Source organism: Bubalus bubalis, chromosome 10 (genome assembly GCF_019923935.1).
Source record: "Bubalus bubalis isolate 160015118507 breed Murrah chromosome 10, NDDB_SH_1, whole genome shotgun sequence".
Classification (NCBI taxonomy): Eukaryota; Metazoa; Chordata; class Mammalia; order Artiodactyla; family Bovidae; genus Bubalus; species Bubalus bubalis.
Genome location: NC_059166.1, coordinates 60863465 through 60886764, shown reverse-complemented (window position 1 = coordinate 60886764; position 23300 = coordinate 60863465). Strand labels below are relative to the sequence as shown.

Genomic DNA, 23300 nt, shown 5'->3' with positions numbered 1-23300 from the left:
TATAATAGAAATGAATCTACATACAAAACAGAAACAGAGTCAAAGACGTAGAAAAGAAACATGGTTACCAAAGGGAAGAAGCGGGGAGGGACAAATTAAGACTGTGGAATTAAGAGATACCGGCTGCTATGCATAAAATACATAAGCAGCAAGGATTCACTGTATAGCACAGGGAATTATACCTAATATCTTATAATAACTTATAATGGGATATAGTATGCAAAAAAATCCACAAAACCCTGAATACCTGAAATTAACACAACATTGTAAATCAACTATATTTCAGTTTAAAAAAAAAACAGTGAGGTAGCACTTCACGCCTACTAGGATGGCTATTAAAAAAATGGAAAATAACAATGTTGGCAAGGATGTAAAGAAACTGAAACCCTTATACAGTGCTAGTGGGAATGTAAAATGATGCAGCCGCAGTGGAAAACAATTTGGCAGAATTAAAATTCTTAATTCTGTATTAAACTTAGAATTACCTGTGATCCAGCAGTTCCATTCCTAGGTGTATACTTGAGAGAAATGAAAATCTGTGTTCAAGCAAAAACTTATATACAAATGTTCATTTGCAACATCAGTATTCATAATAGTCAAAGAAATGGAAACAGCCTTAGTGTCTATCACCTAATGAATGGAGAAACAAAATGTGGTGTATATATACACAAGGGAATGTTATTCAGCCATCAAAAGGAATGAAATTCTGATTCATGATACATCATAGATAAACCTTCAAAACCTAATGCTAAAAAGTGACAAACCCAGACAGAAAAGGTCACATTTGGTATGATTCCATTTATATATATTGTGTCCAGAAGAGGCAAATCCTTGGAGACAGAACAGATAAGGGGCTGCTAGTGGCTGGGGGAAGAAACAGGAGATGGAGAGGATGCCCAGGAAACACACACCTGGATTCATCTTAATTCACCTTTAGATGCTGCTGTGGCCTGAATGTTTGTGCTCCTCTGAAATTCATGTTTTGAAGTCCTGATGCCCATAGTGATAGTGTTGAGGCCTTTGGGAAGTGGTTAGGCCATGAGGGTGGAGCACTCGCGGATGGTATTAAAATCCTTATGAAAGAGGCCAGCAGAGCTCCCGAGCCCTTCCCCATGGGAGGGCACAGAGGGGAGGCACAGGCTGCGAACCAGGAAGGGGGCTCAGAACACACCCACGTGCTGACACCCTGATCTTGGACCTTCAGCCTCCAGAACTGTGAGGAGTACATGTTTGTTGTTTATAAGGTACCCAGTCTGTGTTGTTATAGCAGCTCAAATAGACTTAAGGCAGATACCCAGTGCCTAATCCATGGATTGTCAGTAAATGTGAATTAATATGTAAACGGAAGAAAGGAAAAGAGGGAGGGAGGATGGGAGAAAAAGAGAAGTATCATATCCTGCTGGTTAAAGTGTAATTAGCATAACTAGTTTGGAAAATAATTTGGCTATGTCTACTAATTATGAATATAAATTGCCCTGTGACAGCCTAGCAAAATATGAATGTACTTTGTAGACAGAAATATAATCATCCCTCAGTATACCAACCTTGTATTTGTTCCAGGACTTCCTTGGATGCCAAAATCCACGGGTGCTCAAGTCCCTTTCATAAAATAGTGTGAAGTGTGCAACTCTTTGCAACCCCATGGACTGTAGCCTGCTAGGCTCGTCTGTCCATGAGATTTTTCAGGCAAGAATACTGGAGTGCATTGCCATGCCCTCCTCCAGGGGATCTTCCTAACCCAGGGATCGAACCTCTTATGTCTGCTGCATTTGGCTCAGAGGGTAAAGTGTCTGCCTGCAATGCAGGAGACCTGGGTTCAATCCCTGGGTCAGGAAGATCCCCTGGAGAAGGAAATGGCAACCCACTCCAGTACTCTTGCCTGGAAAATCCCATGGACAGAGAAGCCTGGTAGACTACAGTCCATGGGAATGCAAAGAGTCGGACACGGCTGAGTGACTTCACTGACTTCACTTCTTTACCACTAGCAAACTACCACTTCCCCTGGGAAGACCAGATAAAATGGCATAGTATTTGTATATAACCTACACACATCCTGTTGTATAATTTAAATCTTCTTCAGATTACTTATCGATGCAATCAATGTAAATGCTATGGAAATAGTGTGCTGTTAATTCAGGTTTTGCTTTTTGACATTTTTTTTTTTCCTGAATATTTTCAATCCCTGGTTGATTGAATTCAGTGATGTGGAGTTCTTAGATACAGGGAGTCAACTATACATGCATGTTCACCAAAAGATATGTCCCAGAATATCCCCAGATATGTCCCAGGTATTATCCCCTAACTGGCCATCAACAGTAAAATGGGAAAGTGAGTGGAAGTCGCTCAGTCGTGTCTGACTCTTTGTGACCCCATGGAGAGTCTATGGAATTCTCCAGGCCAGAATACTGGAGTGGGTAGCCTTTCCTTTCTCCAAGAGATCTTCCCAACCCAGGGATCAAATCCAGGTCCCTCACAATGCAGGTGGATTCTTTACCAGCTGAAAGAATGGTAGCCCAAAATGGGAAGTGAAAAGTGAAGTCACTCAGTCGTGTCCGACTCTTTGCAACCCCATGGACCATAGCCTACCAGGTTCCTCCATCCATGGGATTTTCCAGGTAAGAATACTGGAGTGGGTTGCCATTGGCTTCTCCAGGCAAAATGGGAAACTGAACTGCAATATATTCTTATGTTTAGAGTATTACACAGCCATGAAAACAAACTACTGGGGACTTCCCTGGTGGTCCAGTGGTCTGCCCTCCAATGCAGGGGATGCAGGTTTGATCCCTGGTCAGGGAACTAAGATCCTACATGCCTCATGTCCCAAAAACCATAAACATAAAACAGAAACAATTTTGTAACAAATTCAATAAAGACTTTAAAAGTCTTCCACATCAAAAAAATCTTAAAAAAGCAAACCTTAGTTGTACACAATGTAGTAGATGAATTGAACAAATAGAAAGAAGTCAGAAACAAGAGTATAACTTATACGATTCCATTTAATGATACTCAAGAACAAGTGAAACTAAACAGTAGTGTCTAAGGATGCTTATCTAGATAGAAAAACTGTTTTTAATAGGTGAGGGGAGGCTTATGTGAAAGTCCCGATCGTTGTTGTTACTTCCCAGGGAATGAGGACGGTTTGATTGGGAGGGGAGTGAGGTATCCTAGTTCTTACTCTTGAGCGGTCCTTAAGATAGTGTTTGCTTTGTAATAATTTGTTAAGCTGTACATTTATATTCCACACGCTTTTCTCTGTGTGTTATGTTTCACAATAAAAACAATTTAAATAAGATTAAACAATTGATTAATAGAAAAATATCAAGGTTAAATCCCATACAAAGTTATTGTGAGAAAAAGAATGAAGAGTAGAATAACGTATCTACAGACAAGGAAAACGCATGAGAAAACAACAAAATGAAACCTGGAATTTCAAAACAAGCTAAAAAGAACATTAAAAATACAAAGACATGAATAAAATAAATCAGAATTGGAAAAACTCAGAAATAAAGTAAAAAGAAATAACAGAAGACTAAACTAGAAGGAGGGCTTCCCTGGTGGTTCAAACAGTAAAAAAATCTGCCTACAATGTGGGAGACCTGAGTTCAATCCCTGGGTCAGGAAGATTCCCTGGAAAAGGGAATGGCTAACCACTCCAGTATTCTTGCCTGGAGATTTCCATGGCCAGAGGAGCCTGGTGGGCTAAAGTCCATGGGGTCACAAAAAGTCAGACATGACTTTAGACTAAACTGCAGCAGCACAGCAGTAGAAACTATGTGTAAAGAGGAAAAATTGTAAATTGCAAAGAAAGGAAGAGATAAAGACAGAATCAAGAGAAAAGTGTCATGTATTGAAGATAGGAAAGAAAATTGCTGTATCAATAAGAGTCTCTGATGAGGAAAACCAAAACGAGGGAATAAGACAAATGCTAAAACCCATAATTCAAGAAACTTCCCTACTTCCCTGAAGTTAAATGATTTGAAATTGCATGTTAAATGACTGGAGTGCTTATCGAAGAACATGGACCCAGAATGAGCAGTATCAAGGGAAACTAGCAAAATTACTGGCCTTTAAAGAAAAGGAGAAAAATGAAAAAAACTTTGGGGCATCTTTAAAAAAAAAAGAATGTGACATATGAGTAAAATTAGGTTATCAGCACTTTTTGGTAACAGTGCTTTAATGCTGGGACTGGAGTTGGAGTAACATTTAAGACACTTGAGAAAGAATATGCTAAAATTTTATATACAGTGCAACTGGCCTCTGTGTAATAAAGGACATATACTAACTTAATAACATGCAAGAACTTGAGGAGTATGTTCTTCTGATCTCTTTCTGAGAAATATACTAGAATATGAGCTTCTGAAAACTAAAATAGCTAGAGAGACATAACCCTAAGGACTGGTGGTACATGTTAAATATACAGTTATCTGTAGAACTAAAACTTGATGAGGGCTTAGAGAGTGCAGTGTGTAACTGACAGAGTAAACAGCACAACTGTTTTTAAAAAGAAATAGTGGGAAAGCAATTTAAAATTATTTGAATGCTTTCATTGATCATATTGGGGATGAATTTAGTACTATTATTCAGAGACTGGTATATGTGTAATATACACTAGAACGGTTGGGTATTTATGGCATGTTTTAACTCTATAATCCCCTTTGTCTTTGACCATCAAGATTTTAGTAGTGCAAGAAAGAAGATACAGATGTAATACAGGTTAAGTAAAAACTTGATAGTCTGGAGTTTGAATTGGAAGTATCAAAATGAACTCAAGAGCTATTTTGTATATGTGTGTACGCAAAACTGTGTCTTGAAATACCATTGCTCACATGCACACAAAAATTCAGGGCCTTGGAGTAATGGCAGATTCCAGATCTATGGCATGAAATGTATAAGAATGAGAAGTTAGTAAAAACTAGTTGAGTCATGTCAAAAAGACTCAGCAGCCAACTTGAAGAAATTCCTAAAGATTATCAAAGAGGACAATTTGAGCTTCAGAAATAGTCATGAAGTTACAAAAGAATGAAAGCTTCCAAATATTTTTAAATCCATGACTTAAATGAGTTCATGATGATATTTTTTTTAAAGTGGTCACTTGGAAGATGATAGGAAACCAATTTATTATTTTATAAACTAATAAAAGGAAACAATTATTTGCCCTTTCTATATGAATTGTACACCTGAATAAACAAAGTAGTATGTGAGGAGAGGTGTTTCTCTATAAAAGTATTCCAACTACTAAGTGAAAACAGGAGATAGAGAATAGCACCATTTTGCAACCACCAGCAGACAACCACTGAGACTTAATAAAAAGAGGAGCAGGCAGACACACTCAGCCTTCTGTAATCGCAGATGCTGTTCTTAATAGTGCTAACGGACATAAACGGGAAGCACAGGACAGAGTAGTGTGTGGAACTGTCCCAGATGTGCAGGCAGAAATTCCAGAGTTTCCAGGGAAAAACTCTGCAGGTACATGGCCTAGATTCTTTTGCAGATAAATTTTAAGTGAAGTGGGGTAGAAAAGAAGCCTATAGTTAAAAAAAAAAAAAAATAGGACGTCATATTTTTAAAATGCACAAGACTAAACTGTAGTATCTAGGAAATACATGTTTGGACGATAAAACCTTTTTTTTTTTTTTTTTTAATGCAAGGAGGTGATTTATTCTAAGTATCAGGGTGATGATGCCTTTTGGGAGGGAGAGGGCACAGTGTAGGGCTCTTGGAGTGACTGCCAGCTTGCAGTCCCTGTTGGAGCACTGTCTGCCTTATAGATGTCTCCTGTACTTGGGTTGTATTATTTCTTCTTATTTTTAACAGTTTACATAAAATTGTTTTTAAATCTAAAGGTGCTTTAAAACCTTTCAGTAGTGTGCAGTGATAGTAGGTGGGAAGAGTCCCTGGAGGAGGAAATGGCAACCCACTCCAGTATTCTTGCCTGGAGAGTCCCATGGATGGAGGAGCCTGGTGGGCTACAGTCCATGGGGCTGCAAAAGAGTCAGGCATGACGAAGCGACTGAACATCAACAACAGCAGTGATAGTAGATAGTTCTAAGTAGGAGAGGAAAATCTAGAAATTTGGAAAAAAAATTTATTGAACTTCTCAAGATGTGGCAAATTCTGAGTATTTAATACTGTTTAAGAGAAGCACAAATTAAATATTGGTGCTTAGAACACAATTTCCTTTTTTCTTGTCAGTTTCTCTTTTCTACAGATACTAGATATTCACCTTGGATTGTATTCTTCACATATTTGAGTTGAGTTTAGGACTCGATGTTGAAAGCAACATGTCATTACATTATACTCAGTTGTCTCTGTTTGTGGCCCATAAACATAAAATATCATACTTGATGTCAGCTTAAATGTTTTAATTCCTCCTGAGATTTCCAGGGTATATTCCTTGGTTAATATTACTTTTTAAAAGTGAGAAATTAGATAAGATTATGGATAGTTTTTAAATCCTTTATTTTTTTGTACACACAGCCTTTGTGTGTGTATCACTGAGTGGGGTTTCAAGTAGTGATCAGAACACGGATCTTGCTTATTCTAATGAACCTCTACAACTTATATCAAGGAAGCTTGGGAAATTGATACTGAGGACAGGAACGAGAAAACAACGAATTTGTTATGACCTCTAACTGTCCATTTGGAAATTTCTCAGTGAACATCAAGTAACTGTTCTCAGATTTTTGCTGATAATGGCTCCCTTTTAATTGTATGAAATTGCCATTGTAGGAAAGAATGACAGCAATTTTGGAGCATGAAGCTTTCTGGATACTTAATCCTGAATCCTTCATTTTATTTGTCTAGTTATTTTAAAATATAAACTATCTGCATTTTAAATCCCACAAACCATTTATTTAGGTCTTTTTACTCCAAAGGAGAGGACCTGATCCATGTTTTGGAAGCAAAATGGCCACATTTTCTTCCCCTATTTTTAAGAGCACCTTTCGCTCATTACCCAGTACCTGATTGCTTTGATGCTGTTGTCTGACTCAAGGTTATGCTTACTGGAGATGCAAATGAAGTGATGTTGTGTTTTTATGCTCTGGATACATTTGAAATAATTATTTTCTGAGGATGTGGTGTTTTTTCCCCTGTTACCTTTGTCCTTATTGAAAATGTTAAGCTTAAGGTCATCAACTTTTGTCTTTTCTGATGCTGGTGAGATTCTGAGCCCCTCTTTAAATGAATTGGTTATAACTTCATGAAATTAAGGTGATTCACTGTCTCGTCCAGGGAAAATGAGATCTGTTTCTAGGATCTTTCTTTGTGAACAAAAATTTAATCATTTTACTAGCCTCTGGCAGATGGCTTCTTGTAGTTCTTGTTAAGACAAAGCACTTAGGATTGTCTAGAGGCTGATGTATGTGTATCATGTGGTGCCAACTCTTTTTTGTTCAATGCAGTTTTCTGCCCCCCTCCCCTTTTTTTTTCCTTTTTGGGCAGGTAATGAAAGCATGGGATGCACATGTGACAGCAGTCTGCTCCCAGGACGCCAGTGAGCTCGTGAGGAAGCTTGGGGCAGATGATGTGATCGATTACAAATCCGGAAATGTGGAAGCTCAGTTGAAATCTTCAAAGCCGTATGTATCCAAACAGGGTGCACATTGGGAAGATGGGAACAAGGACGATTGGTAATGCGTGCCTGAGATGGTTCGGTGGCCTTACCGCCACGATGGCATCTTAGAGAAGAGTCTGTGAAAACACTTCAAGTCACTGGAGGTGATTTAGGCCGGTTTCTGTTTTTCCTCCAGATGTTAATACAGCACGATCATGTACTGTGATTTGTACTGAGGATGATATTTTGCTTACCTGGCCTTTTACTATTTTTTAAGTTAACTTACTTTTACTGCTGGTGTGTAAGAAGGCCGTATGGGAAGGTATATTCCCTCCAGTGGCATCTGTCACTATGAGTAGAACCTAGAGCAGCACATGACGTATGTGATTAGTATCTTGCCTTTATAATGGGGGTTTCAGAGAAGCAGAGGCTGTGTAGATACCAGTAATGGATGTTGTCATCGTGCCTGAACGCCAGGCTGTTATTTGACCGAACATACCAAGTGGGAGCGGACTCTGGAATTCCCTCAGGCCCCCATCCGTCCTGACTGTGGCTCAGGCAGAGACAGGGAGGTGTTTCAGAACCTCGTCTTCACTCAGCCCAGGCAAAGCTTCAGCAGAGTGTCTCAGGAGCTATTTCACTGCTTCTGATGCAAAGATTTTTCCTTTTTTAAATTAGTTTTTTTAAAACATTATTTATTCATATGGCTGAGCCAGGTCTTAATTGTGGCATGTAGGATCTAGTTCTCCACCAGGGATCAAACCCAGGCCCCCTGCGTTGGGAACATGGAGTCTTAGCCACTGGACCATTAGGAAAGTCCCTTAAATTAGTTTTCAGAAGCTAATTATTGTTGCTCACTTTAAGTAGAAGTATATTTTCATAGGTTTAAAAAGAGAGAGAAAGACCTAGGCTTCCTCACAGTAGTAGTGTCGGCCAGTCATCTCTCTCCTGCTGCTTCTAGGAACAGCAGCAGGAGACAGGCCAAGGTGACCAGCTGCCTGCTATCCACCTTTAGACTATGCATGTCTGAAGTCTGTCTCCAGAGAAGAGAAGCCCTGGTGGGTGGAGGCGGGCATGCGCACAGGCCAGCCTCCCCTCTGCTCCTCACTGGGCTCCTCTGCGGCTCTGTCCAGCGGCTTTGCTCCTCCTGTTTGCTCTTTTCCAGTCAGAACCTCAGTAGCTCACAAATGCAGGCTGTTATTTTTTGAATGACTGCTTAGTTAAAATTGATCTTTGCAGCTTCTGCCTGGAGGTTAGTCTCTTAATCCACCTAGAATAAATTTGTTCCTCTTTCCAAATAGCCTTTTAGATTTGAATCCTAGGATTTTACAGCAGGAAAGGGCTTTGAAGTACTTCAGCCCTACTCTGTCATGCTACAGTCAAGAACATAAAGGGCAGAGAATTTAGGAGTATTTTTCATGCTCAGGATGATGCCACTTCATCATTAGTGGGAGAGCTAGGTCTGCAGCCTGTTCTCTGGACTTCTTTTTTCAGGCAGTGCCAATTCTGTAATGCCAGGCTGCCCTCTGTAATGCCATGGCTTCCCTGATAGCTCAGTTGGTAAAGAATCCACCTATAAGCAATGCAGGAGACCCCGGTTCAATTCCTGGGTCAGGAATATCTGCTGGAGAAGGGATAGGCTACCAACTCCAGTATTCTCAGGCTTTCCTTGTGACTCAGCTGGTAAAGAATCTGCCTCCAGTGTGGGAGACCTGGGTTGGAGAAGGGAAAGGCTACCACTCCAGTATTCTGACCTGGAGAATTCCATGGACTGTATATTCCATGGGGTCACAAAGAGTCGGACATGACTGAGTGTCTTTCAGTTTCAGGCTGCCCTTAAGTTTTTATCTAAATTAAGTATCATCATATTTGTTTATCTAAAATTTGGGAATGAAATAGGAACTTAAAAGTAGAAACTTATACTCATGAAAAGAATTTTCTGTTAGTCTTTTTTTCCTAATGAGAAGGATAATCTAGTAAGGTCACTCTTCTGAACTTCATATGCTTCAGTTTTTATTTGCCCTTGTTTAGTTTAGTCCCATGAAAGACTCAAGGGCCACAAAGTTGGCCAAAGTCGGTTTTAGAAGCTTTGATGTTTGACTTCGTGCAGATGAATTTAGAAGGGAAAAAGGGTTTACGGAAAAGGAATTCCTCTATTAGCTTGCTTGATGTATAAGCATGTATTCTCTAAATAGATCTTTGTTTTCAAAAGTATTTTAAAACTTCTTTGGGTTTTATCCCGTTTAAGTAAAATGTAGTGATTACAGCGATTTTAGATTAGCTGTAAGGAGTTGAATATCTGTTAGTTCCTGTGGATTGCAGTATGACTGGGTATTTTTGGCATGTTAGAGCAGAACTGAAGGTTGAGAGCAGGCTGTTGATTTCTCTGTAGGCATAGTGCTGATGTTGTACATGAAACCAAAGGAAAATTCCAGAAGGTGAAGAGGATGCTTCTGCACGCAGATCTGATTGTGAAGGGAATAAAAGCAAATCACTCGTGTGGGTCAAAATCTAATGCACTCCTGTCTTAAGTATTCACATGCACTGAAGAGTTCTGTGGCTTATATTGGATGGATACTTTGCACTTCTCTACAAAGCTTCAGTCAAAGTGTCTCAGCCTTGGCAACCTTAGTTTCTCAACTGTTGACATTTGAGGCTGGATACTTTTTTTGTGGTGAGAGGCTTTCCTGTGTGTTTTAGGATGTTTTATCATCATCCCTGGCCTACAGAGGCTAGTACCCTCTTACCACCACCTCCCCCAATTGTCACAACTAAAAATCTCTCAAAACATTGCCTAATATGTCTCCTGGGGACCAAAATCACTCTCAGTTGAAAACCACTTGTTTAAGTCATTCTTAAAGTATTAGAAAATAAGATGATTTTGTGATTTAAAAAAGAAATCACATTTGACTTACCTTGGAGAAAACCCAGTAAGTAGACGTGCCTTTTCTCATTTGTCCAAGCAGCCACCCCTCTGCTGCTTGTGAGCTGTCACGGAAGCAAACCATGGAGCTCCCTGGCAGAGGGAGTGGAGGCGGCTTGGAGCCCTGGGTAAAGGCTGACCAGGATGTTTTGATATGGTTCTTCCTCTCCAGGTTTGACTTTATCCTCGACAATGTTGGCGGATCTACCGAAACATGGGCTCTAAAGTTCCTCAAGAAGTGGTCGGGAGCCACGTATGTGACTCTGGTGACTCCTTTCCTCCTGAACATGGACCGGTTGGGCATCGCGGATGGCATGCTGCAGACAGGCGTCACCGTGGGTTCTAAGACGTTGAAGGTAGGAGTAGAGTCTTGGTTGGCGAGAGCCAACAGGCACCTCAGGCTTCTGGGATTGGGTTTCCTCTGAGCCTTTTCTCCTCCAAGAGAAAAGAAACTCTGGAGTCCCATACTGACTGGGTACAAATTCTTGCCTCCCCTTTGGTAGCTGTATAGCCTGTGAAAATGACTTAGTGTCACTAGGCCTCAGCATCTTCACCTGTGAAATCCAGCTCATGGTGTCTCCCTTACTGTGTATTGTAGGAATTAAATGAAATCTTCCATGTGAAGAACTTGGCACGCCTAGTACCTAAGACGCGCTTATTAAATGATAGCCTTTATGATTAGCTATATTACTGCTCTCGATTCCGTCTGATACCACTTCTGTTTTTTTCTTGTCTGTGCCTGATGGCTCGCTCTCTGTTTCTCTGTCTTAATACATAAGTCTCTTGTGTATGAGGGTGGAAGTTTTATTAAGACGGCATAGAGCCGGCTGTTTTCATGGTAGTAACATGGGATATGCCAGTACCTCAAATGGAATAAGTGATATAAAAAAATAAAGATACATGCTTGCTTTTTTTTTTTTTAATTTGGCAAAATACTTCAGGCTCAAGAGAAAGGCAATAGAAGTTTCCTCGAGGTAAAAAGATTGTATGTTGAGCTACACTGCCCCATATTTGCAAGGCGACTGGCTCAATAAGTATCTTCAGCTTCTTCCTGATTCTAGAAATTAATTTGGAAGCTTTTGGGGGTGAAGTTTAGGACTTTAAGTCTCTCGAATGCTCTGTACTGAGTCCTTAGCGGTGGGGAAGCAGGGCCGTGATGGAGGAGACGCTGCTCAGTCCTTAGGAACTGACTCTGGGTGACAGGAGTGAACCAGCCGGGCACTGTGCTCCAGGTTCCTCCTTTCACTTGGTGCAGACGGCACCCGGGAGCAGTGTCCACAGGGTGCTTTGTTGTGGAGAGCGGAGTCTCAGCTGTCCTTTGTCTCTTCTTTCCCTTTTCATCAAACCCAGGCTTCGCAAGTGCTTTAGCATATAAGTTTAAGTTTTCCGTAAGATTTCAAAGTTGGTGTTCCAGGGAGACCGCTAACAAGTTGAGCTTCAGAGTTGTCCTCTGAGAGTAAAACAGGCCTAGCTCTCTTCATTTTCCCTTTCCCTTTCTTGAAAGATGATAGTGGTAATCTCATGCGAAAACCTTTTAAGTAGTTTCTGATGTCTTCCTGAGAATGTGCACAGTTAAAGCCTCATTGTACTGCCTGCCTGCTTTGGTTTACTCTCTCCTGTAATGGCCTGGAAAAAAAAAGAAACCACAGATCCCTTAGAGCAGAATATAAAATTCTGCTGTTGCAGACCAAAAGTTTCACTGCACAGAGCAACCTGCCGTGAAGATCCGTAGATCCAGCAGTTGTGACCATCGCTGTTCCTTCTTTAAAACCCTGAACAGTTACCAGAATGTTTTAATTGTAGTTGATAAGGCCAGTCCTTATGGAGAAGTACATGAACAGGTCTCCTGTGAATATAATTAACTGGACCTGCTGTAAGCTTGGGACAGACAATGCCTCCTGTCTAGCTGCCTGAGCCTTCAAATTTGGTTTTGTTTGTTTTAGTTAGTTCCCTAGACCAGTGCTTCCTGGCCTCTTTCATGCTATGACACACACAGGAGATGATAGTATTTAAATGGCATACTGAGAGCGCCCTGAGCCAAGAGCGTACCATCTGGAGACTTCTGTCAGCCTGGGCTCTGCCCTGCTACTCCAAGGGCTTGTCATACCTACAGTAGGGTGAGCTTGGCTCTGTTTGCATCTGTGGTCCTGGGATAATGATTACCAGTGACCCCTTTAACTCTTAACAGTGTTCCAGGTTGGACGATGAGCTAGGGGGTCACTCAGCCAAACCAGTAAGCCATTCTGGGCACATCCGTTGCCTTGACAGCAGCTTGGGTTTGTCTGTTTCTCCACGGTCTTAAAGACTGGTTTGCATTGCCCCAGTCTTTCCTCAGCAAGCTTTACTTTCAGCACTAGATAAACACTTGTCGAATCCTTCCTGTGTCAGATACTTTGCATACATTCACATTTAGTCCCTCCAACATCCCCATCAGCTAGGTGGTGGTGCCTCCACCCTACAGGCCAGGATACAGGCTGAAAGAGGTAACTTGACCTACATGACACAACCATCGAGCCCTGAGGCAGAGCAGGAGAGTTCTGCTGCCCCTGCCGGCTTCATGCCAAGATGGTAGCTGATCGTCATGCTGAGATGTGAGGCAGTCGTGAGCTCAGTGCAGAAAGCCTGTGCTTGCCTGACGGTGGTGGCAGGTGTGGGGAGGGAGGCGGCAGGTGGACACTGGCTGGCCCCGTCCTACCTCTGGATCGCTCTCATCTGATGACGTTTAGTTGGGAGGGTCGTTGAGGTATCACAGAGAACCTCAGCTCACTTGCTGTTTTAATAATGGCTTATCCTACCTCCAACATGGAGAATAATCAAAAGTGGGTATGGCAGTAGAGTGGTCATGAACCTTCTTGGTATAGGACTTTTGCTAATCTTCATCTGGGGGCATTTTGTCCCATCATAGCATTCAGTGACTTGGGACTCGGTGTAATTTTAGGGGAAGGTCCAGCCATGACGCATGAGGAACTTTACACTGCGTTTTGCTTTTAAAACTGTCTTATTCCTCGGAGCCAGAAAAAAAATAATTGTGATTGGATTTCTTGTCTAAGATCATATTTTGGTGCCTTATGCCCTTGAAGCATTCCTGAATTAGGTAAAACCTCTCTTCTGGTGCCTCAGGGCTTTATTCACACCTTGGTAGGGAAAGTCTGGAGGTCTCAGCCCCTCATATCTCCTAGGGGAGAAACCGAGTGTGTGAGACTAGTGAGACTGCCCTTGAAAAAGAGCTTTCCTGTGCTTGCTTGCCTGATAGTCACAACGTGGGGAAGAAGCCCGAGTTCACATGGGTGCATCTCTGTTCACTCACTCAGTTATGAAACATTCATGAGCATCCGTTGTCCGTCCGTCACCATGCTGGTGTACACCTCACTGTGGCAGCATGAGATGGGAAAGCAGTTTGTCTGTCTTAGTCATCCAGGAAATGCGTTTCCCTGAATTTGCATTTAGTCAGATTTCTTCCTTTCTAAAATTTGACACGTTTTGTTTTCTTTTTAGCATTTCTGGCAAGGAGTCCATTATCGCTGGGCCTTTTTCATGGCCAGTGGTCCATGTCTAGATGACATTGCGGAACTGGTGGAGGCGGGAAAGGTAAGTGTGTTGCCAGGGTATCCCTGGTCACCTGGGTGACCTTCCTAGCAAGCCCAGTCAGTGGGAGCTCTACAGAGGTAGGCTCGGCCAGTGTCCACACTGCCTGATATGCCAAATTCAAGTGCTGTGTTTTGGGCTCTGTCTCCATGGGAATCATAGTCACAGATGGCTGCATTTGAGTAAGAGCATATGCCATGTAGGGCAGCCCCCTTGGTTTAAGATGAGAGGCAGGCCCAGAGAGCTTATATGCTTTTCTCAGAGACACTTGGTTAGATGGCAGTAGAGCCGGGATCTACAGCTAGGCTGCTAACATTTTGATAATGGTCCTGAAAAAAAGGTACTGTGAAGACAGTCATTGCACAAAGGTGGGGATAGCCTCGTGAGTTTACAGCTGAATTGCTGCTTGAGCTTCTGAGGGTGCGGCTGCTCTGGACGCCAGCAGATTTCCAGATGAGCAAGGGGAACAAACACCATGGCTCTAAGCCTCAGTAGAACTGGACTGTAGGTTGGGTCGCCGGGTCTCCTGTTCCCAGGCCAGTGTAATAAAATCAATGGCAAATAAATGGTACGCCTGAGAGGGTCAGTGGGCAGGACATGGTTCAGAATTGATGGCGATTTTGGTGGAGACAGCTGGTTGGTGTTTCTGTTTGAATCTGTCCTGACTTGATGGTGAGGGGCTGCTCTCTGAAGCCTAGTTTTTGAGTGTTGGAAGGCCTCTCAGGGTTGATGGGAGTTGAGAAAGGCTCCTCGGCTACTACCTGCTTGTTTAAGCTCACACGCGGTTTTCATGGCCCAGACATGCCATCTCTGGGAGAATAACCCAGAAGGCAAATTCATATTCTGGTGCTGATATTTATGATTTTTATTGAGAAATTAATATGGAACTACAGAATGGGGAAAATTATATACCCTGAGGGTTGCATGAGGTCATAGATACAATGATTATCATTTTATAGATGAGAAAACTGGCTCAAAGGATAAAGGGACACGTTCAGGTTTGCAGAAGTGGGACCACAGCTCATACCTCCTGACCCAGTCCTGCGCTTTTCCCTCCCCACCGTGAAGCTGCATGCTTAGTGCTTGAAGCTGATCTGGGACTTGAGCTTAAAACTGACCTGTCCTTGTCATTTTACGGTGGGCAGGGAGAGAGTTGGAGCAAGGCACACCCCGTGATCCTTGCTAAGCCACGCGGAAAGAACCTCTTGAGATACGTTTTCCTTTGTTGGCACCTGCCCCTCGCTGGCTCATTTCCTCTTTCCACTTTGGTTTTGGAAAAGAATGTTTTTAGGAAATTACTGGCTGCTTTTTGTGCATTTAGTTTGTTGTTGTTGTTGTTGCTGTACTATCACAGGCAAGGAAGCTTCGATAGAAAGTGGCTCATTACTCTTTCCAGAATATTTTGGTCCCAAGTTTGCATGCCTTTTCTCAGATTTCTAAGTGTTGACGTGTACTGGGTGACCAGGGACAGCCTTGTCATGACTGGAGTTGAGTGCCGCTCTGTAGGCTTCTCCGCACATCCCCCAGAGGGGCTTATTTTACTTCTGGGAAGAAGGAGGTGAGCTGTCATCAGATAATACGGCCCATAGTTCTACATAGTGCTGAACGGAGCCCCATCCTTAGAGGGTCCCCGTCCTCTGGAAGTCACCACACTTGTCCTGACATCTGCTCCAGACTGACCACATGCTTAGCATCACTCTTTTGTGTTCGAAATATTGTGACTCTATCTAGAAATTACTAGTTATGCAACAGAGAAGAGAGGTGACTTGTGTGTGTGTCCCCACTAAATCTGGTAGATATGAGGTGGCATGGCTAAAAGAGGACATAGCAGAAATAAATAAAGATGCCCTCTGGGTGTCATGTCCTCCTCCAGGGTGACTGAGGAGATGGTCCTTTGGCCTTTGATCCTCTTCTCACCAGGGCCGTTTGGGCTCATTTCTGACCATGAAGTGCTCTGGGACTGTGGTGGTTGATATGTGACCCTGGATCCACAAATAGGTCAGCTGTCCCGTGCATCCTGCTTTGTTGTGGGTGTAAGATGTCGTTGCCTGTCTACACTGGAAAATTGGAAAGGATAACAGAACCGATCTACTTATGTATTATGTGGTTAGTAAAGCTTAAATTGGATGAGGACATGGAAGATCCTTCCAGGCTTTGGCTGAGTGCTTGATGAATCTAATTAGCAGGTGTCCAATAGACAACCTGGAGTTGTTATTTGACAGTGTGCGGCCATGAACCAGAAGAGCCTACTCTTTTAAAATGCTTTAAGTTTTTGAATGAGTAATACATTTGTAAGATTCTAAATCCAAAAGGTAGGAAAAGTTATCTCATAGGATCTCCTTTGACTCCTGTCCCTCAGTCATGGAGCTTCTCCTTGTCAGACCACCGCCATTACCAGTTTCTTGGGTATTCCAAAGATGTTCTGTGATTCAGTAGGGTGAAACAAAAGCATGATTTTTTTGTGCATATAAAGGTAATTAGCACGTTGAGTTTAATGGGCTGAAACTGAAATTGTGCCTTATGCCTGAAGTTTATTGGCATTTTCTAAACACAATAAACATTTCCTGTTCTTAATACTTCTTAGCTAACTGTTGGTGTTGGGTTGCCTACCACAATGCGTGAAACATCAAAAGACATGAAAGAAACTTGAACTATTGGTCTCTGCTCCTGAGGAGGGGAACTCAATGGCTGGGGCTCAAGTATGGGATCCTTTGGACACTTTCATCTTCCTGAGTATGTGTATGCCCACCTGTGTTCTTCGTGTGTTATTAAGGCCATTTGAGTCCACAGGTCCATTCAAGAGCCTAGGTGACCAACCAGATGTCTTGGTTGAGTGATGTGGTTCATATCTTGGTTTGTTTATTTTAGCCAGCATCAGCATAGTCCCTATGGAACTTATTTGAATTTAATTCAAAACTGTTGAGAGCTGGTAGCCATTTTGCTTTGCTCAGTAGGGTGTGGAGAGATGTGTTGGCCACGCTGAGTTGCATCCTGAGCACTGTTCACTAGAACTTTCTGCAGTGAATGGTAATGGTCTCTCTCTGCATTGCCTAGTGTGGTAACCACTAGCCACATGTGGCTATTGAATACTTGAAATGTGGCTGGTGCTACTGAAGGAGCAGATTATTAATTTTCCCTACTTCTGATTAAATGCAGATCGCCACACGTGGCTCTGGCATGGTTTTGGCCAGGGCAGCTGTGGAGCATGCCGTAGGTTCTGAGGCAGATGATTTTCCAGACCCCTCTTGGAATGGCTGGGCCCTAATTTTGCAATGAACTGTATTCCAAAGCTTTAAACTCCTTTACTTGCAACCGGATTCTCACTCTCCCCCATAGAAAGAATGTAGTGGTTAGGGACTGAGTCTCTGGGACCACTAGGAGAGCACTGTCTTGCCAGATGTGGCAGGTACCTCATGGACATCATAGCCTTGATGCTGCTGAAGTTTTTCAGATGCGTCTGAAGTTGTTTCTGTGGGGAGATGCAGGCCGAGTTTCTCCTCTTACCTTCTGGCTCTGAGTGCCTTTTTTCAAGGGGGCCTAGGGACAGTCCTGGGATGCTTCCAGAATGGGTATGTTTACTCCTTTGGGGAGCAGCCTCTTCCTGCACCCTCCCCCTCCCATCTCACCTCCTAATCGCACCTCCTATCTGCCAGCCTTGAGTTTTCCATCTGGGGCCAGGGAGTTCAGAAATAGCAAGTCTGAGCAAAGCCCACCCTTCCCTTCCTCATATCTCCTTAGGTTAAGCCTCCTTTTCCCCCTTCATCCTGACTCTGGAAGTCCTGGCCCTGTGGAGGAACTCAGAGCTACCCCTTTCCGTGAGGTGGTGGTCAGCTGCGGCCCTGCCGCCCCTGCTGTGGGCCCTGGGCGTGTCCCCCGGTGGTGGACTGGGATCGTGCCAAGGGCTTTAGGTCACCCTGGGCCTCTGTCCCCTCATACTGCCCATACTCTGAGGTCAGTTTCTGTGCCTGGTAGAGGCTGTAGCTGAGGGTCTGGGGAAGAGGTGACAGACTCAGAGTTCCCTCCCCAAAGTGTCCCCAAGCTGTGCAGTGATGACATCGGGGGTCTGGGATCCTCACTCTGCTCCTCTGCTAAGAGCTCTGACCTTGAACTTAGCCCGTAACCACATGCGCTTCAGATTCTAATCTGTCCAGCAGGCTGGCTCAGAGATCCCCCCAACTCCTCCCACCTCTGTTGGACTCTACTGTTCAGTGATTCCTGCGGGGAAGTAGGGACTGAGGGAGAGCCTCCCCTGGCCACTGGGCCTGCCTGGGGGCATCCCCTCCCTGCCAGCTCTCAGCCAGAGGGTTTCTGCCTCGGAGGTGGGAGGCTTCCCAACTGCTGCTGACAGCAGAGTTCCCGGGCTGCTCCAGGGAGCCCGAGGTCCCTCCATGGCCCTGTTCTCAGGGAAGGATGTCAGGGCCCGGCTTTGTGTACCCTTTGTTTAAGGAAGGGAAGGGCCATCGGGAGAGCTTGGATTTGGGTCCAAGACTGGGATGCTGGAATGCTGCAGCCGTGCGCTCCCAGTCTGCTTCGATCCCTGCGTGCCTGCATCGCCCCCAAGTGCAGTGTGCAGCCCGCCGCTTTATACCAGGGCTCCGTGCGTGGGCCGGGCTGCAGCAGTCATTGCAGCAGCGTCCCCACCGTGCTGTGGGTAACCTTTGTTTCCCCTCTCTGGGGTTTTGCTCTGATCCCTTTGTCCATCACAAACAAGCATTCTGGGTCTGGTGTGAGGCTGCGCGTAGACACTGCCTCTTTATGCTGTTAATCTCTGTTTGATGTCACACATTCAGCCAGCAGTGGCATTTGCCTGCCTGTTCATTGAAAGCCTCTTCTTCATTGTCACTTTCGGGAAGAGCTGAATGCCCGTTATGCCCCAGTCAGCCCCATGGGATTATCCGCCACAATGGGCCTGACCAGCCAGATTAAAGCGTGCCGTCGCCGCCAGCTGCGTGGGTCATCAGTTCAGACTCTGCGTCTCTGGCCAGGTTCTAAAGTGGGTGGAGCCTGCCAGGCAGCCCCTCATTCTGGAGTGGCTTCCCATAACGCTGCTGTGGTTGCTCCGTGATTAGTCAGTCCCTGTTGCCTCCTTTCTTGATTTCTCTCTCAGGTGCCTGCTTTGTGTGCTGCTCTGCGTCAGCGCCTGGCACTTAGAAGATGCTCAGCCTCTGTGGAGTGGGTGGATGTGCCCCCGATTGACACAAGTCAGGAACCCTAAACATAAGGCAAAAGGTTGTAGTGATTCCCACTCTGATGTGCAGAAAACTCTTCTCCCCTAGAGATTCTGATGGAGTTGGTCTAACAGGAGACCAAGAACTCTGCACTTTAAGCATGCATTCAGGTGATTCCTTTTCAGGTAATCAGCATCCAGAAAGCAGTGTCCCAGCGGCTGGGTTCAGAAGGTTCCGGGTGGGGCATGCTGGAACAGCTTGGATGCTTTCCACTCTTCTACCAGACAAGCAAGTAGGTTTCCTCCAACAGGCTGGCTCAAATCTGTTCTGTTCATAGCAGCAGCTGTGTTGAGATCATGCTCAGCTTGCTGGGGAGGGCCGCAGTTATAAGCCAGTGGTGCCCTCCATAGGTGCAGTGGGAATGGTGGCCTAGGGACCACGCTTGGGCTATCTCAGTGACCTGGACACAGCGTGGATCCTGAGCTGGCATGGCCAATTAACATGGTCCATTAACATTAACATGGCTAACAGGCCAGTCAAGATGCAGGCTGTGATGAATCCATATAATCCTTGGTTACCTTTCTCTCCCCTTAAGATTTTAGGAGTAGATATAGAAAGCAGCTGATGATGTACAGAAGGTTTAGTGTATAGTGGGGAGAGCAGACACTCTGGTGCCAGCTCAAAGCCTGTCTTACCACTCAACAGTTATGTGATGTTGGTGATTTAACTGTGCCTTAACGTATCCATCTGTAAAAAGGGAATAATAACAGTACCTACCTCATATGGTGTCTGTCGGGATTAAATGAGGTAAAGAACATAGAGCACTTAGAGTGCCTGGCACATGGTGAGGACAGCCCATGCTGGCGCTGTTGTTACGAGCTTATCGTGGTTCATAAGTACAGAAAAATTGTCAGCGTTTTGGAGAAGGGAACTTTGGGGGTCTGAGATGCTGTCTGGTGGTGGGGCTGTGAAATTCACACAAGAGGAAAGCCCCTCTGAATACCACAAGAGCATATACTTCTTTCTCTTGTAAAAGGGTCACAAGATGTAAGCTCATGCCTTCTGACAACTGATGCCTGCCTGTGGAGCAGTGGGAGATAGTTCACTGAGATGCCAAGTGGATGGTTACTGATTTTTGCTTGAAGTTTTAAAAAGGATGAGTTCAGTCAGATGTGTGTGTGGGGAGAGCGAGCACTAACTGGTCCCAGTTTCAAAGGCAATTGCTGGCAGCGCTAACGATGCACCGCACAGAGCCAGCAGCATTCGAGCCTCTATGACCTGGTGTTCCCGTAAATTCTAACCAGCCCTGCAGTTCAGCAAAGCCCCCGGGGGAGCTTCAGCCACAGGTGGGCCCCCAAAGACACTCGCTTCCCAGTTATCCTACTAGTTTTCACCTAAGTGACATTTATTAAGCTCCTGCTGTGTGCCTGACCTTGTGCTGGGTATTGTAGGGGATACAGAAGAGGTGGCCTGTTCCACGATGCACTCAGCTTTGCTCAAGTAGATATGCCAAATAGTTAACAAATTTTATGAAATCTGTCCCTATCCTATGCATACCTGCACAGCAGGAACCTTCGGATGCCTTCTTGGATGTCTGCCACACAGGACAGCGTGGCTGAGATGTGCATTCAGCTGTAGCAGGCAGTCTGAAGAGGCCACACCGGTCCTCTGGACACACTGCAGACCATGGGTCAGGCTGGCTTGGGTGAGACCTAGGCTGGACACGCGGTAGATGTCACAGAGGAGAGGCGCACGCAGCCCACACTCAGACAAGTAGCCCGTTTTGGTAGAGTCGGGGTCTGCAGAGGGCTGAGGTCAGGATGGTGGTGGCTACCCGGTGCCGGCTTTGGGCGCTGTGGAGCACTCTGCTCACAGTGTGGAGCAGGAGTAAGGTGGATGGTCGGGTGGGCTGCATTATAGGACATAGAGAGGCGGGAGGCGCAGCAGTGGCCCGGCCCACCGTGAGCTCCTGACTGGGGGCGCCACACAGACCCGAGAGCGCGCGGCCTGGCTGACGACGCCAAGAAACGCAGTACCTACGTAAACTAGGTTATCTATGGTGAGTGATGTAGGTTTTCTTACCCACCGGTCAACCTTTCTTGTGTTTTACAGATTCAGCCAGTTATTGAAAAAACCTTTCCATTTTCTAAAGTTCCAGAAGCCTTCCTGAAGGTAGAAAGGGGACATGCACGAGGAAAGACCGTCATTAACGTTGTTTAAATAAATATTCAGTTTGGTGATTGTTGGCTCTCTTACTCGGTGAGTGCCTGCAGGCCCCAGCTTTTTTCTAGCCATCCCTTTGCAGATGAGATTGCAAGTTCCATGATATAAATGTAAAAAACACACTCCTTCTTGCCAGTAATTTTCCATCTTCTGAGCCAGGCACAGAGATTTTATAGCCACACTCCCACCCTCGGCCATCACCTTGCCCTGCCCAGGGCTTTCTCCCATCACCTGCCACGCCTGCCCATCTGCCAAGCTCTCTCTGTGCCAAGCACGAGGGACACGCACGTAAGTAAGGACACGATATGAAAGTATCCGCACTTGAGCTTGTCTGTAAAGTCAGTGAAAATTGTCTATTGTTTTTTTTCACAGCACATTTGCAAATTGTTGCGGCACTTTCTGTTCTAGTAGCTCAAACTGTTGCGCCATCTTAATGTTTGTGAGAGAGTTAAAACTTCCAGCGTGTGGAGGAGTGGCAGCCTGAAGAGCTGACTAAGCTTCTAGACTCATCAGTGAGCACGTTTCAGAGTGGCCAGGGTTTCCTTCATTTTTTATTCCTCTGCTCTAGAGCGGTCCTCACAGCCCTCAGAGTTCTGAATCTCTTAGGGGCCTATAGAAGAATATAGCCGGTGATTTGGTTCATTCCTCTCAGAGAATGAAAGGAGGTGTTCGAGTTTCTAACTTCTTAAAACCCTTACTTTTGTACATAAGCGAGCTAGTCTTCTCTCAGCAATGGAAACATGCTTCTCTGGGAACTCTTCGGTGGAAATGCAAACCCTTCCACTGGGGCCCAGAGTTCTGCACTTTGACCTGCCCAGTAAGCCCGTTGCAGCTGTTGAGCCGCTAGTCTGTGCCCCCCTTCACTGGTGTAAAGTGACCGTTTCCTGCTTTGCTGTGCCTCCTCATCACTGGGCCTCCACCGCTAGTAGTCAGCTTCTGACAGAGACTTGGGTGAGCGGCTTTCTCCTCGGTTTCTTCCTGCTAGACACTCATTTGTAGTGTGTCGGATGAGGGCTCTTCTCTAGAATTACTGTTCCCACCAGTACAAATTTACCTCAGAAGAAAGAGGTTCTTCCAGCTGTAAATAAGCCACTTTTGAGTTCTCTGAACAAACGTCAGCCCTGTTGCCTTGAGGGCTCCCAGGTGGTAGTGAGGGGGCATCTCCACTCAGAAGAGTGGCGGGTGCCCTTTTCCCACTGACTCTGAAGTGAGGGCAGTCAGAAATCTCTCTGCCCTTAATCCAGCAGCTGTGAAGCCTTCCATGTCGTGATCAGGCATTTATTTCTGATGTGCCCCTGACCCTCTTGGAAGTGTTTGGAGGGCTCCTGAATGGATCCTCTCAGATTTTATCAAGTTTATTTGAGAGAGAAAGTCAACACACACTAGACGGTCTTATCCCACCGTACTATAGTTAGTGAGATGTGTGAAGGCCTAAGGCCAGCGCTGCACCTGGGAACAGGACAGACGTGGTGGCTGCTGTTGGACACGTGGGCACAGACTCAAAGACTGCAGGGTAAACTGCTGATGACCGTCATTGCCCAGTGCAGACTCCAGAGGATCAACGTTTTATAACTGGAAACGAGATATGCGACAGAACACGAGTATTCAGTGACGAGGACAGCTTGGCCAGTGAGCGGCTCCGCATTTTCAGTCTTCACTGAAATGCTCGCTGCATTTTAGGGTTCTCAGTCCCAGGATGCAGGCAACAGGGATTGCTTACAGCCTCCTTCCCTTCCCTTCTTTCTGGAGAGAATCGCTGGTCATCCTCTACACCTTCCACACCTCAAGTGTCTCCTTCCTGAAGTAAGTGACGCGAGGCTGCCCCCAGTGGTCAGCGCAGCTGTGG

General features: G+C 44.8%; 1 protein-coding gene across 5 annotated transcripts in view; it reads left to right on the top strand.

Annotated features, from left to right (window-relative positions):
* RTN4IP1 (reticulon 4 interacting protein 1) overlaps window positions 1-21471 on the top strand; it is a 133888-nt gene extending 112417 nt beyond the window's left edge. For 4 of the 5 annotated variants that reach the window (XM_044924358.2, XM_044924357.2, XM_044924359.2 and 1 more), the window contains 4 exons: window positions 7444-7580; window positions 10651-10834; window positions 13974-14066; window positions 21344-21471. In XM_044924358.2, the coding sequence (XP_044780293.1) occupies window positions 7444-7580; window positions 10651-10834; window positions 13974-14066; window positions 21344-21451 (522 nt within the window). In that variant the 3' untranslated portion in view covers window positions 21452-21471. Of the gene's footprint in view, window positions 1-7443; window positions 7581-10650; window positions 10835-13416; window positions 13573-13973; window positions 14067-21343 lie in introns of all 5 variants that reach the window. The other variant, XR_006542417.2, reaches the window with a different exon arrangement.
* Window positions 21472-23300: the final 1829 nt, after the last annotated feature.